Source organism: Tachysurus vachellii, chromosome 21 (assembly GCF_030014155.1).
Source record: "Tachysurus vachellii isolate PV-2020 chromosome 21, HZAU_Pvac_v1, whole genome shotgun sequence".
Classification (NCBI taxonomy): Eukaryota; Metazoa; Chordata; class Actinopteri; order Siluriformes; family Bagridae; genus Tachysurus; species Tachysurus vachellii.
In genome coordinates this window covers 6,130,966-6,150,103 of record NC_083480.1, presented here as the reverse complement: position 1 = coordinate 6,150,103, position 19,138 = coordinate 6,130,966, and the positions used below count along the sequence as shown (strand labels likewise).

At 38.6% G+C, this 19,138-nt stretch overlaps 1 protein-coding gene across 2 annotated transcripts in view; it reads right to left on the bottom strand.

Annotated features, from left to right (window-relative positions):
- Positions 1–19,138, bottom strand: part of angpt1 (angiopoietin 1) — a 58,782-nt gene that overhangs the window by 9,501 nt on the left and 30,143 nt on the right. For both annotated transcript variants that reach the window (XM_060857215.1, XM_060857216.1), the window contains exons 5-7: positions 14,680–14,807; positions 12,876–12,977; positions 10,632–10,798 (exon numbers count right to left, since the gene is read on the bottom strand). In XM_060857215.1, coding sequence (XP_060713198.1) covers positions 10,632–10,798; positions 12,876–12,977; positions 14,680–14,807 — 397 coding nt within the window. The remainder of the gene's footprint in view (positions 1–10,631; positions 10,799–12,875; positions 12,978–14,679; positions 14,808–19,138) is intronic.

The window sequence follows — 19,138 nt, the reverse complement described above, 5'->3', positions numbered from 1 at the left end:
GAACCATGAGTTATGCATTCTTTTCTAATTTAATATAACAATTTTCATTCCAAATTATGTAACTGATAACAACTTGAGTGAAAAGTGAAATATTTACTTGAATTTTGGAGTTTCACAGTATTTGGTTAGTCCACTTTTCTGCTTTAATGACAGTGAGATTGGATCTACCATGGACTCCACAATTTTGTTTAAAACCCGGTGATCCATTTTAGATCCAATCCTTCAGCATGTCATCTGAACATGTGCTTTATTAAACGAGATTAGACATGAGGAAAATCTGACCTTCTGTAGATAACAAAGTAGATAACAAGCTCAATATCACTCTTAGGAACCTAGAAACAGTGCAGAACTTTGACTATTAAATATTCAAGAGAAATCTTTCAACATTCTGCTTATTTTAACTGAAAAAAATAATAAAAATCTGTCTGGTCTTAAACTTTTGGATCGTTTTTGATGTAACACAACAATAAGTAGAAATGAGCTAGAATTACAGTAAAGGATATATTATTATTGTGATTATTCTAACTTCTAATATTATTATTCTGATATTATTATCATGATTATTATATTATGATTATTGAGTGTATTTTGGTTGAAAATGGATTACTTTTATGTTTATACCTTTTTGGAGTGGTGTTTCATTTGCACTTGAAAATAGACGCAAACGTGCATGATGTTATACAGAAAATAAATGAAGTCCAATGAATTAAAGAGTTCTAGAGACATTTTACTACATTACCAGCTAACTGCCAGCTCTAGCTAACAACCCGAAGACAATTACAGGTGCTATGAAGTACGAGAGCGATCAGATCCAGGTCCCACACATGAGGCTGAAGCTAGCTTCTGGTTTCTGACGTGCTTTTCTCCACACAACATGTGCAAACTGTCCAAGCTCGGTTCACATGATATGTCAGTGTTTCAGTGGCCGAGATGAGCCATGTTCAACAGCTTGGGTCTGTTTGTGTGACAGTGAACACACATAAATGGGGCCAGTATGTACAGGGGCTGAGCAGTCTGAGCAGTACATATGGAAGATGTAAATCAGGAGCCTTGAACAGTGGTGCTGAGGGACGTGAAGAAGAAAAAGGAGTACATATAAGAGAACATCCAAATATGTTTATTAAGACCACACAGCTTTATGAAGCTGAGAGATGAGCCATAACATTGAGAGAATGATAACATGGCATAAGGAACACAAAGGGAACCTCATGTACTGATTATTTTTTTTGGAAGAAAACGGTAAATATTTGGCTCTGATAGCCACAGAGTGGCAATTTTAGGTCTGAAAAAATAAAGAAAACATGATATCATTATAATACTAACAATGAACAAATTGTATGGTTACAATAAAATCAGGTACAAGGTACGTTCCTGGTGTAAACACCATTTTACAGAATCTACATAAGTATATACTGTAAATCCAAGCAAGCAAACAAACAAAAAACAACTTGCACTGTTTTCTTCCATTAACATCTGTGTAACAGGATTCTGAGACTACTGGAACTAGAATGAGGATCTGTTTTTTTTAATAGAGACATTAATCCTCTAGAGGTAAGAGAGTCTGCTAAATGCTGTGAATGCAACCTTCTTGAAGCCAGCGTTTGCATTTCACGAAGAACGAAGCGGTGAAACTCTAGTCTAGCCTGAGTTTAGATCGGACGTGAAATGGAAGTGCAAGTACCAAATGTGCTGGATGTCAGAAGTGTCTTATACCACAAAAAAACCCTTTATGATTTATATGTTTGGGTAAACACTGAAAAAAAATCTTCATGCACTTCATGTAACAAATCCATTCTAAGTTTAAAAGTATGTTTCAGTTGTTTTGTATTGGCATTTACTCAACTTCTTTCATTAACACATCCGTACTAATGGAATACTTTAACCAGCATATTTACTCTGACCTTCTCATGTTAGCGTGCTAGAATTAGTTGCTTTTGTTCTTCCAACCTCCTTGACCTGCCTCATTAAAATCTGTGTCTTGGGTATGACTTTCCTTCCCTCTTATTATCCATGCACGAGGGGCCTTTTTTCTCAAAACATGAATGCTCAGGGTCAAGCAACAACATTGCAGAACCAAGCCAACAAGGAATAAGGAACACCAAATGAAATATGCTCAACCTCACACGATCGTGTCCTGAAATCCACCCCTCTTAATAGGAATGGACAAGAGCAAATGGGTGTTATAAATCTTACTTCAGATGAGGCTTGGACATGGAATGGGAAAACTTGATTGCGTTTCGGTGGTGTCGAAGTCCTGTTGCGATCCACTAAGAGGGTGGTGATGCAATATGAGGGGTCGAGAAGCCAAGCTTTGTGGTTATGTGGTTGTCATTGCAACCAGTAAGTGGGAGTACTGTTTTTTTTTTCCTTCATTCCTAACACTTAATCGATCCAGCAGGTTTCCTGGTCACAGGTTACCTGATCACTGCAAAGCTGTCCACTTCAAACAATGATCAGGACATGATGTAATAGCGTGGCGTGCAGAAGAATACAAATGAGCTGTTTGTTTGGAGATTTCCCTAAGCATCCTTTGCCAAAATCCTCTGAGATCCTTGCTCACGTCCTTGTTGACTGCATGTCAGAAAACACTTAAGTGTTCAACTATGTAAAATGCACCTGCCAATAGTCCCCCATTCTACAAGACAACGTAATGCCTTGTAAAGAATTTTAAACAATCCCTTTGATAATATCAATGACCCTGTCGATTCTTCCCATCCTTACGGACAGGATCTTAAGGAATTATTCTAACACACGGCTCCTGTTCAAATTATACACAGAGAAAAGCATAGATAAACCCACACCATTTCATTTTATCCTGTGGTAACTGCTTGGCTCGGATAAATACACACAAGTCCATCTTCAGTCAAGGTGCTGTAGTTTCTGCTTAACTGTGATAACTAGACCAAAAAAAACCCCACAGATCCCGGTTCAAGTCATTATAAGCTCTAATGTCCGACCGCTGTTTTTACAGCTCTCACCAAAGACAAGAACATCTGTGCAGCTTATAGCCTTCTTATCCTTCTCTCGCCCCATTCTTCACAAGCCTGGTCAGCTACACTGAAATAACAGAGCTCCCTGGGGACAAGTCCCAGTCTGAAAAGCTAGATCTAATGCAAACTGAAAATAAGGCTAAATATTCTCTACCTTTCATGACAGAACTCTAAGGAATGTACCATCTGATGTTTCTAGCAAGAGGAATTGAAGTTTATTGGGATTGCCTGATTGCTGGATATGTGACATTTTCACAGATTAACAATAAACGTATCCTTCTATTTTCTCCTTGTTTTTTTCTGTCTGTTTTGAATCTTCTTTCAGTCGAAAGAGGAAAACACTCCCCATAAAGGCAGCTGCTCGTAATATGTTTTCTACCGAACAGCCCACCGTGTAACAACGCGTTGTGCAATTGTCTCTCGAATGTAAATGACAGTAATTCATGAGTATATTCACTACATTGTTTGCTTTGAATGTACGCTTGGCTGACTCGGCTGTCCCAAATTGAGTTTACATTACATCCTGTCGGCAGGAACGATGTTTTTTCCATCTGAGCAAATGTAGGAGAATACACAAGAGTATCATATTATACATAGAATCAAAACAACCATAACTCTCCCTCTCATTTAGATTAATAGAGCTGTACACTTAGCTTTTGCACTGTCCAGCAAAAATGAACTAACGCGATTAACACTCATAGCAAAGTCACGCACCACGTAGTGCTCCAAAGATCAGGACTCAGGTGAAGCTACTTTTTAACTACAATGAATGGAGATTGACTTCCTTTTCTTTTGCTCTCTCTAATTATAATCGTCAGAGCCCATCAATGTAATCAGTGTAAGCATGATGGCCAACTTTTGTAGAGAATCCATGATCAAGCCTCAGCGTGCTTTTTATCTGTCACCTTTTATCTACAACCCAGGACTTCATCATTACTGCGGTATCTGAGCTGAGATGTTAAGAGCGCACCGAAAGCTGTTCCATTTGCTCTTAACACTTTCCAATAACACGGCATGAATTATCACATATTTATACATAGACTGACGCTTACTCTTACTGTTGGAAAATGTTTGTTAGTTGATGCATTAATGAACACTTAGAGGTCAATTAAACCAAATATGTTCTATCATAGACTAAAACACTGATAGTTATTCTTATAGATCATTGGTTTTTAATGTTAATAGTAAAAAATCTTACTGGATTAATTTCACGCTTGTTTGTAAAGTCGTAGCTCCCAGAGTAGAATCCCAGGGCCACCAAGCGGCCACTCCTGGGTCCCTGAGCAACTAATATTAGATATGTATATTAATCCCTGCTTTCTTCATAAATCATATATTCTCATATTTATCTTTTTACATGCATTTTTTACATTGTCTCTTGTTTTTATACTACACAATATATTTGACAACACAGAAAATTCATATTTTCTCTTCCTGATTTTTTTCATTCATTCATTCTTTTTTTTTTTTTTGGCTTAAAGGTTAGTCCCTATGTTTAAATGTGTTAAATGATCTAAACACTATTTTTAAAACCCCAGGTTAGGAGATCACACGATGCACTCAGGATTATCAAATGAAGCAGCGACATATCCTCTGGATCTCTGAACATGTATAACATTTCCAGTGTAAATGCTAACAGAACAAAAGCCTATGCATGTAATCCGAATTATCAGTATATTTGTAGAGGAGTGGTTGGACATTTGGGAGGGATGTATGGGAAAAATCTGATGAAAGACACAATGCGGTTCAGAGGCTCATATAAAATACTTTCAATAAATTATGCAAAGCCTAGACTCCAAGTTAGATCATTTCAAACAGAAATTTGTGATTAATTTCTCTATCTTTACTTGCCTGTTAACATAAACCAGGCAGGTAGTGAAGACTCATGAATCAGAGTAAGAGTGTTAACATACAGCATGAACAGCTGCACTGTCTATTAAAATCATATTTATAATGATTTATGACAAGCAAACAAATGAGTCGAGATCAGTAGACTTAGTTTGTGAAGACACTCGCCAGAACTTCCAGCTTACTCGTATCATTCAGCCGTCATCGCTGCCAAGTTCTTCTCATAAATCAACATCAAACAGAGGTGAAGAGATATGTGTGATATCCCTGTGGATTATTCCATTATAGCCAAAATTTTGTAATTTCGGCCTTGGTTGGTTAAAGTACAGTAATATTAAATTAAGATTTAGTATCTGCGCTAAGATATCCATAGAGCAGGGGACGTTCTTTTGTTTCTTTTGTTTTTTTTTTTTTTTATGCGAAGTGAGCAATAGAAATAAAATTAATAACCTCAGCATATGTTCAGTCACACTTTGGAGACGATATATTTATTAAAATGATATTAAATGCATGTGTTTATATTTCTGGCAATGAGCTCTGTTATTTAAACCCGGTGCATGATCTGATTTTATGAAGTGGTGCACGAACACTTGTACAAATCCTGGACTCGTGGTAGTGGGTTTTGAGAAATGCAGAGCTAAGACCACACAATAGCTTCGCTCGGCCAAGTCTGTCTACAAACACACAGCGTTGAAGTACAGAGGTATTTTGTCTAGGCTTGGCAAATGACCAGTTGTAGACCCCTGAACGCCGACAGTCTGTATGAACCTGTGCTTGTTACAAACCTGACCCAAGCATACTTCCACTCAACTAGCTCCATCCATAACACTCATGTCTTGGCTCTGCTATAGCTTCAGATCCATTATTTTCTTGGATCGGCGCACTAGATATACGTGTACTCGTTTTGAGACGGCAACATAGCTGTATCAAATACAAAGATATTGTGGCATAGCTACAAAACAAATGATTTTAGATTACTTTGGCCAAAATCCACAAAGCTGATTGTTGTATACTGTATGAAGAACTGAAGAAGCCTCAAGACCGTAGGACTGTAGGAAAGACTCTTGGAAATTAGGTGTCACATGCACTTACATGTCACGCTTTTAGCCAGTTTATAGAAAATGTCTGTAATATATTAAACATACATACATATCCATCTGGTTCTCCTCGCTCTCTCCCTTTCGCTCCGTTTTTTTTTTTGTATATTTTTTTTAATTTTCTCCTCCTTGGAAGTTGCTCATAACTATGTTAGTCATAAGTACATGCACTAGTATCGTACGATTCAAGCCCTCTGTGTATTTGGTAAGAATTTAATACATTTTCGACATTCTGGAAGACATTTGAGGTTGACCAAGAGACTGGACACATGCAGGTATGAAACAGTCCTGCCAGCTTCGCTAACTTTCCCACGCCGTTTTCATGCAGTCTCTATTGTTTTACTCCGTTAACAACAAAATGCATTCTACTTAATTATTCTAACCATCTTAGACGCATCAGTGCAGTGTGCCAGCATTCACTGGTTTGGCCAGATCGTGCTTAAAGTGTAAAGAATCCACCAGGCGAATGATTGCGATTGCACAATTAGCATTGCACAACTGTGCTCGTAAATATTAGTAATTTTTTCCTGTCATCACGCTCGGAAGTTAAGGTTCTCATGTAAGAAAACGGGATCACGGGAACCCTACGCTAGTATTGTAAATACCCTCAGCTTTGTGTTTTGAAGCTTGTCTTGATTGCTGACATGTTGTTATTGTACAGTGGCACATGATTCTCTGTAACTGAAGCTCAGGTTTCTTTATCCTGGGATACTGGCATAAAATTCTAAACACACTTTGTTTGATTTGATGCTCATTACAAACTCCTTAAACACTTTTAAACATGTCATACAATGTTCCACCTCTAAATTGCACATTTTAAGCATCTTACCAGCAGACAGAATTTCAAGGAAATATGGAATAAGGATAGAAAGCTTATCCAGAGTTTTTTTTTAAGACGTAATGTGCTAAGACGTGAATATGTGCACGTTTGGTTAATTCTGAATAGTTATCCTACTCTGTCATTTCTGCTTCTAAATAAGACACAAAGTGACATGGACAGAGATGAGTTCAACGTTTGGAATGAGGAGTTATTACCAAAGTCGTGCACATCAGTATTCGGATCTCAGATGTTTCTACAGACTGATAGTATTCAGTAGGTCTGGGAGAGCTGTGCAGGGATTACAACACAGGGTGGAGGGTTTGAGTAAAACAGAGGTGTGATTCAAAATCTCCCAAAAGTTATTTATACTGGTTGATAACCCTTTTAAGGTGACGTGACATACGGCTAAGTACGGTGGCCCATACTCAGAATTCGTTCTCTGCATTTAACCCATCCAAAGTGCACACACACAGCAGTGAACACACACACCGTGAACACACACCCGGAGCAGTGGGCAGCCATTTATGCTGCGGCGCCCGGGGAGCAGTTGGGGGGGGTTCGGTGCCTTGCTCAAGGGCACCTCAGTCGTGGTATTGCCGGCCCGAGACTCGAACCCACAACCTTAGGGTTAGGAGTCAAACTCTTCATGAGAATGATATGAAAATAAAAAGCGACATAACAGGATTTTCTAAGCTGTTGAATGATTGTTAAAGCCATGTTGTTAAATGATATGTCAGATATGTCAATGTATGCATCTCATACCTCATGTAATCTCATACCACAGCCAACTTTCCTACACAATCTATATAACAGTACTACACAACATACTGTAAGACAGCTGAAGATTCATGTGAAACTTACAATTTTACTTTCATTCCTCTTCGTTGGTCCAACTAAGTAATATTTTATGTTTTTAACAAAGAAAGCTCTATGATTGCAGTGAGAAGGTGATGAGATTACTTCAAGCAGATGTGGTATGCAGAATGCAGATGTGGTATGCAGAATGCAGATGTGGTAACCTAGTGGCCAAGGTGTTGGACTAGAAAGTTGTGGATTTAAGTCTCAGGAAGGATGTGAGTTCATATCCACCAAGGTGCCACTGCTGGGCCCCTGAGCAAGGCCCTTCACTCTCAGGTGAATAAAATGTAAGTTGCTCTGAATAATGGTGTGTGTCAAATGCTGTAAATGTAACTGTAAGCCTTTGGGGATGTGTGTAGCAGATGTATGTATGCTGTAGTGGAGAAATGACCATGGACAAACCAAAAAAAAAACATTCCAGATTTTTAGTATTTGAACAGTGTTTCCTCAGAAAGATATCAGCATCACATATATCATATCTGACCAACTAGAAATGTACCTGCATGTTTTTCGATCTTTATCTAAAATATGTAAATGTTAGAGATATAATTTGGTGTATATTTTGTCTCGTTTCTTGAGCGCACAACAAAAGGGCCACATGTTGCACCATATGTAGCATTAGTGAAAGTACATGGCAAAGATTTTACACTGTGAGTGACTAATAGTTCACAGAGTTCCCATAAATAAACAGTAATAACTCTCCTGACATAATCGAAACAACTTTTACACACTAGGTATTCTGAGAGAGAGAGAGAAAAAAAGCAATGTCTAAATCCAGTGAAGAACGTTTTAAGAAAAAAAAGAAATTAGATGCAAACGGTCATTAGCTGTAATTTATTACGCAGCACACATGTGGCCAAGTCCTCTGATTTATTTCAGATTGTATACGTAATTGGGCAATCATTAACGTGAGTAGTATTAGAGTAAAGGAGAGTGGGTTTGTGATTTAAGTTACAACATGCATTTCTGCTACGTTTTCTGTGCCACAGTTCGAAATCGAAGTCATTTCCTGTCCAGGTTTAAGAGGCTGGCATTCAAGCAACACGTCAAGTAACTGGAAAGCCTCCACCGCTGCCGGTGATAAACGAGAAGTCTAGCACTTTGTAACACAATAAGCTTTAAACGATTATCTAAGGTTTCCAGTGTAGTTTTGTAGCCGTTCTCAGCGCACCATTGCTATATATGGTCTGTGTTTTTGTCTGTGTCAATGATCATTGAACATTATAAGCATACTTCTTTTCCTGTCTTATTTTATGTTGTGTGTCGAATATGCACAAAGCAACAGTTTCAGACTAAAAGTTGTGAAAGTACTAGAGCGCACTAGCAGAAGTGGCAGCATCTCATACCGTTTGTTTAGACCCATGGGAACGCGTTTGCTTTGGCTAATGTTCCATACAAGCAATGTGTGAGTCTGAGACCACAACAGTTTAAAAGAACAAATCTATTTATAGAGACCAGAATGGCGATTAGATTCCTGAAACGTTTTACTGGCATAAGCTGTTCATAAGCCACGACAATGTGACAGACTAAAAAGCACAGCAGAGCTATATTATTATTATTATTATTACTATTATTATTATTATTATTATAAGCGGTAGAAGATGGATGGATGGATGGATTATTATTATTAGTATTTTTTTTTTTAATTATTATTATTATCAAATGATATAGCATGGGGGGAGCACGGTGGCTTAGTGGTTAGCACGTTCGCCTCACACCTCCAGGGTTGGGGGTTTGATTCCCGCCTCCACCTTGTGTGTGTGGAGTTTGCATGTTCTCCCCGTGCCTCGGGGGTTTCCTCCGGGTACTCCGGTTTCCTCCCCCGGTCCAAAGACATGCATGGTAGGTTGATTGGCATCTCTGGAAAATTGTCCGTAGTGTGTGATTGCGTGAGTGAAAGAGAGTGTGTGTGTGTGTCCTGTGATGGGTTGGCACTCCGTCCAGGGTGTATCCTGCCTTGATGCCCGATGACGCCTGAGATAGGCACAGGCTCCCCGTGACCCGAGAATAGTTCAGATAAGTGGTAGAAAATGAGTGAGTGAGAGTGATATAGCATGCCTGATCACATGCCCGTGTGTGTGTGTGTGTGTGTGTGTAGGTGTGTGTGTGTGTGTGTGTATGTGTGTGTGTGTGCTTAAACTGTGTTCTCAAATGCATCAAATTTACAGCCTATAAAACAATGTTGTACAAAACTTTCCTAAAAAACAGAAAGATCACAAAAAATTCATTCAGGTAATGATAATGTTATGCACCACTGGAGGCCACAAAAGCCCGATTCAGATTCTACTGGATTACAGCATAGCTGTTTGTCCTCTCTCCGGTCTCACTAATGAAAGCTGCTTAATAATCCTATAAAGCTGCCCACAGGGGACGAGTATCAGAAGGGAATATAACACTGCCATTGGTTTGTAAGTGTGGATTCCACAAATTAGATATGACCCCAAGAGCACCGCTGTGGACTTTACCTGACACTTTATTTTTACACTTTCAGACTATTCATGTCATCTGTTTTACAACATGATCTTGTACAAACTCAATGTGAAATAATCAGATTTCCATTTAAGGTGAAAAGAGGACAGTAAGTTAAAAAAAAAATTATCAGCAGCAACTTATCTAGCTGACTGACAGTCTCTGGAAGCAGTGAGGGAATATATCTGCTTTTAAGTGTTTGAACACTTGGAATGGTTTGCTTCAAAATCTGGTCGAGATCAAATGTCAGCCACGGATAGAGATAAATGTTGAATTTAAATCTGTTTGCTTACATAGAGAGGAAAAAAGGAGCGGACATTTTAAAACTCTGAATCGATAAAAAGTACTCGATACGAGCTTCACTTTCAGGGGACATAAATGTTTTAGAGCATAAACGACATCTTCAGAAATGTCTAATATTTACACTGCAATTTCACATCAAATAATAACTGTATAGGGAATGAAGCTGTGAGGTGGGAATAATGTACACTTTACAGTAGTAACAGTAAAACAGTAGTATAAAAGCGAGCATTGCAGGATATACAGTACCTGTACTTGTTTTTTTCACTGCCTATATGAAAGCGGTCATACTGCGAGAAGGCCTGATGTCCATCCCAGTCAGTGAGCTCCACACGGAGTGCGTACTGTCTCTGGCTGGTCAGCATGTACACGAACTCGTTCCCCAGCCAGTGCTCAGCTGACACACTCCCAAAGCCCTGGAAGGGAGAATGCACCCAGGGTCAGTGCAGGAATTCAGGAGGGTTACTGATGGGCCCTGGAGCAGACCATGGGAAACATAGCCTGGTCCAAGAAAGCTCAGCAATCAGCAAAAGCAAGCAAATCAATTTATCTTGTTTTTTAAGATTGTAATTTGAAGGTTTTAGGAAATGTTGATACATGATGATATCAGCTCTTTATGAAGCAATTTACAATAATATTTGTAAACTCGAGATGTTTGATGAGCAATATATATATATATATATATATATATATATATATATATATAGTACAGTATATAAAACAGTATGTTCAGCAGCTCACAGTCTTTTCTCTGAGGCAGGCATGTTCACTTGTGTCATCATTCTGTAATTAACCCTAATCTCTAAACGAAACAGTAGGGACGTCCCTCCCAGTAGAACTTCTGAGGGCTTTTCTGATGTGTACACAACTGGCTCAGCTCATTTAACTTGCTGGAACAGCTTCTGAATAATGTTTTAATGTGCAGTAATTTCATACAGTGAAGTCAAACTAAACCAAAACCCCACACGAACAAGCTCTACCTGTTTATGGTGCAACAAATGAGCACCATATGGTACTGGATCACACATCACCTTCTCCTAGGATCCCTCGCTTCTAATAAATATGAATATGTAATCCTGAGTAAGCATTACATTAAGGGAAAATAAGCTCATTTTAAATCATGAAACGTAAATCAATAAGTAATGATACGAACATGATTTCGATAGTAAACATGAATTCTGTGTTGCAGACCAAACTTTTATTAAATGCAGACTATTGATTTCAGTATTTCAAGGTTATGATGATGCTGGTGATTTATGATATTAGATATGCATCTGGCCGAAGGCGAGCTGCGTGTGGGTGGAAAAATATTTTCCCTAAAATTTTTCATGCTGTGAGTCTGCACTGGTTGTCAAGGTGTAGGCTTTGTAATTGGATTTTAAAAGCCAGACATTCGACTGTAGTCACATATGACTAAACCTTCCCTTCCCTCGCTAACCCACCCCCTCTCTTACTGCTGCACAATTTCTCACGAGAACCGTACGAGTAGCCAGAGAGGGCAGTGGTCAAGAGGGGCATCCTCTTGGGTGAGTGGTTGTGTATAAAGCTGAGTATTAACGTACTGTGTCGCAATAATCCTTTCTAAGGTTACAGGTTATCATGCATCACTTCTCTAATAGGCATAAATAGCAAACTTTACAAACTTTCTCCACTACACCGACTCAAATAAGCCAAATCACTGCAGAGCCAAAAGCTAGAAATGTTTTTCAGATGTATTTTCTCACTAATCCAATCCCGTCATTGAGCCAGATTACCTAATTAGGAGCTCTGGATGTTTATAAATTCAGAAAACTGTTAAGTATTTAATACCTTTTACGCCATGTTATGCTTTAGACTTGTCAGAGTTGACCAGTAATACAGTAATATTAAACATTGTTCAGTATTTTCTGCAAATGGATAAACTTATAATGTTTATAATACATTACAGCACTGATTCACCACGTATGTGATCAGAGTCTTAATGCAGCTTTCATTACATGGGGCTGATAGAAAAAAGCCATCTGTTGGGACTCTTGTGTTAATGTTAATAAACCCCTGATAAAAACTATTATGTTACATGTCCTCATCCCATAACATACACTGAAGCTGAGCTCTGTTGACAAAAACCTCTCCATCGCCGACGAGCTGCCTCGGGTCGTTATCAGCTGCAGTCCTCCGAGGCTAACGTTTAGTCGTTTCTTCATTTCTTCTTCATTTCTTCCCCATTCAACACACTAGTGTATTTCTAGTTTTACCATAGTGTTACCATAGTAATCACCAAACAGAAGTTGGGCATCTTTGGTGAAGATCACGCATGCAAAAGTTTAATGATTTAACATCCTGAATAAACTTTTATTGCCCATTTTTTTGATGTTTATTTGATATGTTTTCTCTCATTCATAACAGCAATAATGTTTCATCCATCTGCTTACTGTTCCTCTGGCTGTCCTAGACACCTCTCACTCCTGTCAACAGACTAAATGAAGGTTAGAAGTGTGATATTTGCTGTCATACCATCTTGTACTCTTTCCATGTCCTCTGAAAGTCGACACTACCATCCTCTCGGCGTTGAATTACTGTCCATCCACCGCCAGCAGATTCCATATTACAGTATACCTGGCCACACACACACACACACACACACACACACACACACACAATTCCATTAAAGCACATTCTTAAGAGAAACCTCTAAGTTATAGTGCCTATTAATAGAAATTGTTTATTTTATTTTAAGCCATATTACTCTACGCTAAATTCTGGCAGTCTGGCAAATATGTCTCTAATCACATTCCAGAGAAAAGTCACCCTTCTTTTTTTAAATATATATCTGTATATATACATATATTTATAAATATCAAAATGATGCCATTTTACTGACACCAAGAGGAAAATGGCCTTTTTATGATCGATAGTCTAAACTCTTTTTTCTCAGCTTGTCAGAATAATTAGATGCGTTGAAACATGCTGTTGAACATCTGTGTTTGTCCTGCTGGATTAAAGATATCAGAAGAGAAATCTCTGAGATATTTTATTTCATGTCTAATCTAGCTAGTGCACTGTTCACCATTTTTCCAGCTAGGACTACTATAGTTTTTTTCTCTTAGCTAGATAATTATTGCACATAGAGATGTGGTAGCCTGGTGCTTAAGGTGTTGGTCTACCATTCGGAAGGTTGTGAGTTCAAATCCCAGGTCCAGTGCTGGGCCCCTGAGCAAGGACCCTAACTCTTAGTTGCCATAAATGTAAATGTACATACAGTATCTAACAGCAGATAGACAGATATTCCCAACAAGCTATTTTTTGCAGCCTGGATAAAATAGTCTTGCCTACGTGTTTAGTTAGCAATTAAAGCAGGGCAGAAGTCCAGGTCTAAGATCAGAGTGAGGACAAAAATGGACACATGGCTGTAATCTAGCCATATGTGGCTCAGTGTAAACCAATAAGCGACAAATCGGTGACTGCTGCTCTTTGGTGGTGGAGGAGGGATTTTGTTAACCTCACATACAACCAGCTGAATACACACAGTCCAGTCAGAGGACAATTACTCCAGAACCACAGACTTGACTTACGGTGAAACTAGACACCCAGCACATGTCTATACACAAACACAACACTCAGATACCAGCCACAGTGAAAAGACTTACACAACATATACATTCCTCTAGTTTTCACACAATAAAACAGACCCTACAGTCTCACCTAAGTATATGATGCAGAGTTTTCTCAGAACCTCTTCACTCCTCCACCTCAGCTCTAGAACAGTGCGAGCTAAGTCAGTCCATCAGCTGATATACATTTAGATTAGCTCAGCTTCAAGCACAACATCTGATATAAAAATTAAAAAAAAAAATCTCGGACTAACTAAAGGTCTTTGAGTACTGGATTTGGAGTCATAGATATAAATAAATGATAAACGTAGTGTAAACTAAATAACGCCCGAACGCTACACTCACTCCACTCAGTGTTATCTTGCAAAACCAGCAAGTGCGTCAGCGTTGCTCACAGTGGCTTTCTTCCAATCTACCAATTGTTTTGCATCAGCATTTCTAATGGACTATTATTGGGTTTCCTAATCTGGCTCTAATATGCCCATAATATTCTCATTAGCCTCTTATCATAACTGTTGATTTCAGTCAGATATGTTTGGAGTAAGAAATTTACTCATGTAAACAGTGGAGGGTGAGAATGTGAGAACCAGAATGTGAAATCTTTTAAAGTGCTGAATATCTTTTTTTTTTTTCTAAATAAAATCTGAGCATGAAAACCCACACACACACACACACACACACACACACACACACACACACACACACACCTTTTTAGTTTCTTGTGGATTAATGTTGATGTTATAGACGCCGTTTTTCTGGAATCCGGACTCATAGAGATCAGCACAGTCCCGGAATTTCTTCTCCTCGTCGGCTTGTTTCGTGCTGTTGGGCACCACTGTGAACGACAGATCGAGTTAGTTCACTGATCTCTACATGGAACTGTCCATTATTTTCACAGTTTGAATGTTGAGAAAGCCTTCAATGCTGCTGTAACTTATGAATATTATTACAGAACATATCACACGTTTCGTCACCACGAAAGCCTCCATTTCAACAGAACAAGATTCATAGACCGACTGACGTTGGATAGCACATATAACACTGAGACGCAGCGAGTTATGATCGTCTTCACAGATTCTATGATGCTCGTGCTGACTGTGGTTTATAACACTCATGAGAATATAAAAACAGAGATTTTCTGATGCAATGCATTTGGAGTAAAAGCAGACAACATTTTCCATAAAGTTGTGATTGGCAGAGAGTCTTCAGAATTTATTGTTTCTCAGGATGGGAAAGGGATCGAATGTGTTTAATATCATATGACTCATATGACACCTTTATATCTTTGTACAGACATGAACAAATCAGTCACACCTCCAAAAAAAAACCCAATCAAACAAACTAAAAAAAAAAAACAACTCTAGTACATTTGACTGCCATGATGGTATAAATAGTTCTTCAGCATGAGACATGTTTTAAGTGACTGAATAAATTCAAGTTCTAGCCACTAAAGCAAAGCATACTCCAGCTCAGTCAGCTAACAGAATAAATAACACACACCCACGTGGAAAATTCAAAACACACCATCGTTTTTCCTATCGAAATGTCTGCTGTGAGGAGACGTGCATATTAAAAATGAAGAGAAAGCATCGTACTCATGTCTCCCGGAAAGCTGTCTGGTGTTTCATCGATAAGATCTTCCAGTGAGTAGAAGTGAGTGACATGTTTCCAGTGTGAAAGCTCTTTAATCAAAGCGCTGATCTTTTTCACCCAATGAGGAAACGTCCAGCTCGGTCAGGCCTCTCGAAGCCTGCAGCTGGCTCTCCCTCCATCTGCACATAATTAGCCCTGCCAATATTTTGAAACTAAGCAAAGGTCTGCGGACAAAATACTACAAGCTATAAATTTCAAGTTCCTGTTATAACAAGTGGTTTATATTTACACACCAAGTCCTGGTTATATCTCTGAAATTTCCTCTCAATTCTTCTTTCTAATGCTCCTAAAGAGCCCAGCTCAGCTTTCACACCCTTGTTTTCACTGTTGGGACTGTTTTAGGAGAGAAGAGATGTCACCACAGAGCAGGATGGTGTTTAGGTCTGGCTTTGATCCCTGGCGTGAAGCGGAGAGCAGCGGAGATAGAAAGACCTTCAAGAGAGACAATTATAGCTGCCTTGCTGTGAAAGAACCAAGTGTCAGTGACAAGAATCTCCCGCAGTGACAGGTTCATAGAGTGGAACTGCATGCTGTGGAGTCTAGGACAACAAGAAGCCAGACCTGTCCAATGGCGATTTATTGCTAGACGGGAGCCAAAGCAGCTGAGACAAAGGTTTTTAGAGAGATCATGCCCATTGAGCATGCAGGGTACCTGTGGATGTCCTATCTGTGGCTGAATAAGGTCTGTCCTTCAGGTGGATGTATTAATTGGACTCACATCAATGCACTATTTTAAGGCTCATGAGAAATTATATGAAATGTGTAGCAAATATAATGGTGACTGGCAGTCTGGAATACATGGGCTAGAAGGGGTGCTTAATAAATAATTTTTTTTACATGGTGTATTATTTATTTATTTATTTTGTTCAGAAGGTGCAATGTATCACGTCTATGGACAGTATTATTATAGACTTCAGTTACAGTTGACTTGGACACAGACATGGTGCTATCGTTCACAGACTTTTTCTTTGTGTGTGCTCCTGCGTATGTGTTATAGTTTCATGTCTATGTGATGAAAATGTGCAATTTAAGATCAAGCCTAATGGTTTCAGAAACAAAGCACAAACATTGTTTCCTGAAAATTTTAACACAAAACAAATATTTAACACCTAACTGCACTAAGAAAGAAAGAACATGAGATACTGAGACGTAGTCGGTTTGTTAGCAAATGTCACTGATGGCTAATCATTTGTTTATCGACCACAATAATTAACTGCAAGAAGAGACAACTGAAATATTCTAGTAATTAGAAAATATTATTATTATTATTATTATTTTTAAGGAGGCAAACAAACACAGAATAGCAGGATATATAAGTTTAGTGTATGGTGATAGATTAACAGTTTAACCTGCTTGCTAGGCGATGTGTAGACATTTTTGACAGGTGTTATTGATCATTGTGTGTATCTGTCACCATGCCACCAAAAGTCCAAAACGTTTTTATTTTTACTTTGTAGTAACATCTGGATTCAGACTTATTGACATCGCTCATTGCAAAAGTGTACTCACAACCACCAGTCCATCCCAAAAGATTCTGCTCAAATAAACACACTATAATTATTCAGGATATTTTTAAACCAGAAGTTATGATTCAAGACATGTTAGCAGTAGGGATTCCCAGGGAAAAATAAAGATGCACTTAATACTGAACGATTAAACATCATAAACTATTAAACAGCTTATGTCCTGACACTGAAATACACATTAATATTCTATTCTTTTATTTACATATGAATTCTTGCCCGTTCAGTAGGGACTTCTGTTCAGTAGGGAGGTTTTTTAACTTTCCTAAACTCTCCTATAAAGAATTAAGATATCCTAAGCAAACTGAGACTACATTCAGGCTAATAGGAGCAAATCTTGTTTACGGTCAATAGAAACCAGAAATCCCAAACCTGCAAAATGCTTTAAAGTTTCAAACCTTATTAATATCAGATGAACAATGAAAACATACCAGTAACTAAAGAGACACTAAACTAAAAAAAAGAGAGCAGAAGTAATGACTAACTGCAGCCAATTTTTTTGGCAAACCAGAACATTCCATAAGGCTCAAAACACTCAGTAAGAGTACGCCAAAATCTAACCGTTTCATTTCAGACGCATTTATTTCACAATCCATGAAAAGTGCCATGTTGAGGTGTAATATATTTCTAGAAAACTAAACCCAGTGACTGAACAATAACAATACTTTGCAGAACCGAGGCTGCGGTAATCAAAGATGACTGATGCTATTCATTAGGTGCGATAACACAGCGCAGAAAAAGAAAATCATGTGCAGCAGTGAGGGATTCGTAACAGCCACCCAGAGCTGGGCTCGGTTACCATTAAAACACGATTTAGCTCCCAGAGTTTGTAATGTGTTTGGAAGTGATAAGTGTGCTACGCGGATGAGCTCATCACAATCTGGCATTCACAGATCAAACTTCCATAGAGAGGAAGAAAACAAATGTTTAAGCTACTAAAAAAAATAAAGTTACAGCTGTACATGGGAAGAATTTTTAATGATGATAACAAAATTTTAAATTGCTCTTCTTCTTTTCATATTGCGCTGTTTTTTTGTTTTTTTTTAACCCAGAACACAACGAAGCCAGTTTCCTTTCTGTCTGGAAACTAAGACTAATTCATACAAACTCTACAGTGCAATATTATATGTCAAACATTTCTAATGATGTTTCCTTGGTTAGGAAATAGGTGTATGCTGTGCCTATTGAGGAACCCCTGACCCAGTTTTAAATTGCACCAGAGGTACCAGGGTGATGTGAACCTTGGAACCTTCCCTTTCACCTCAAGAGCATAGAATGTCCCGTTGGACTCATTAAGCTTGACTAATTCAACCAGAGGTGAGGAAAGTGACCTCTGCAGTGGACTGAAAGCTGCAAACTCTTACATACAGTAAAATGAGCTATGGGGTAGTGGTGGCTCAAGTGGTTAAGGCTCTGGGTTGTTGATCAGGGTTCAAGACCTAGCATTGCCAAGCTGCAACTGTTGGGCCCTTGAGCAAGGCCCTTAACCCTCACTGCTCCAGGAGCACTGTATCATGTCTGACCCTGTGCTCTGACCCCAACCTCCAAAGTTGGGATATGCGAAAAAAGAATTTCACTGTGCTGTAATGTACATGTGACAAAATAAAGGCTTGGATTTCAATTACAAACTCAAACTCAAATAAATATCATATTAAATATTTAACATTTAATAATATATATGAGGTTTAATATATTGTTGTGCTATTACTGTACAAAATATCTGACTAAAACACCCACAAAAAAACACCACAAAATAGCGACCTTTGTCCCGAGTTCTCACCGTCTCTTTCATGATCGTCATAGTCTCATTTAGACTCACAAAAATGCGACCGTCTGGTTAAAAGAGCCACATGGGTGTCAGCTCAATACCCTAATGACAGAAAGAGCAACAGGAAGTAGCTTTGCTCACAGTACCCTCTCAGCAGGAAGTGCAGTTTCTCTACACTCTAGCCAGTCCCAACACAGACATCCAGGTTAAATTTTCTGTGAC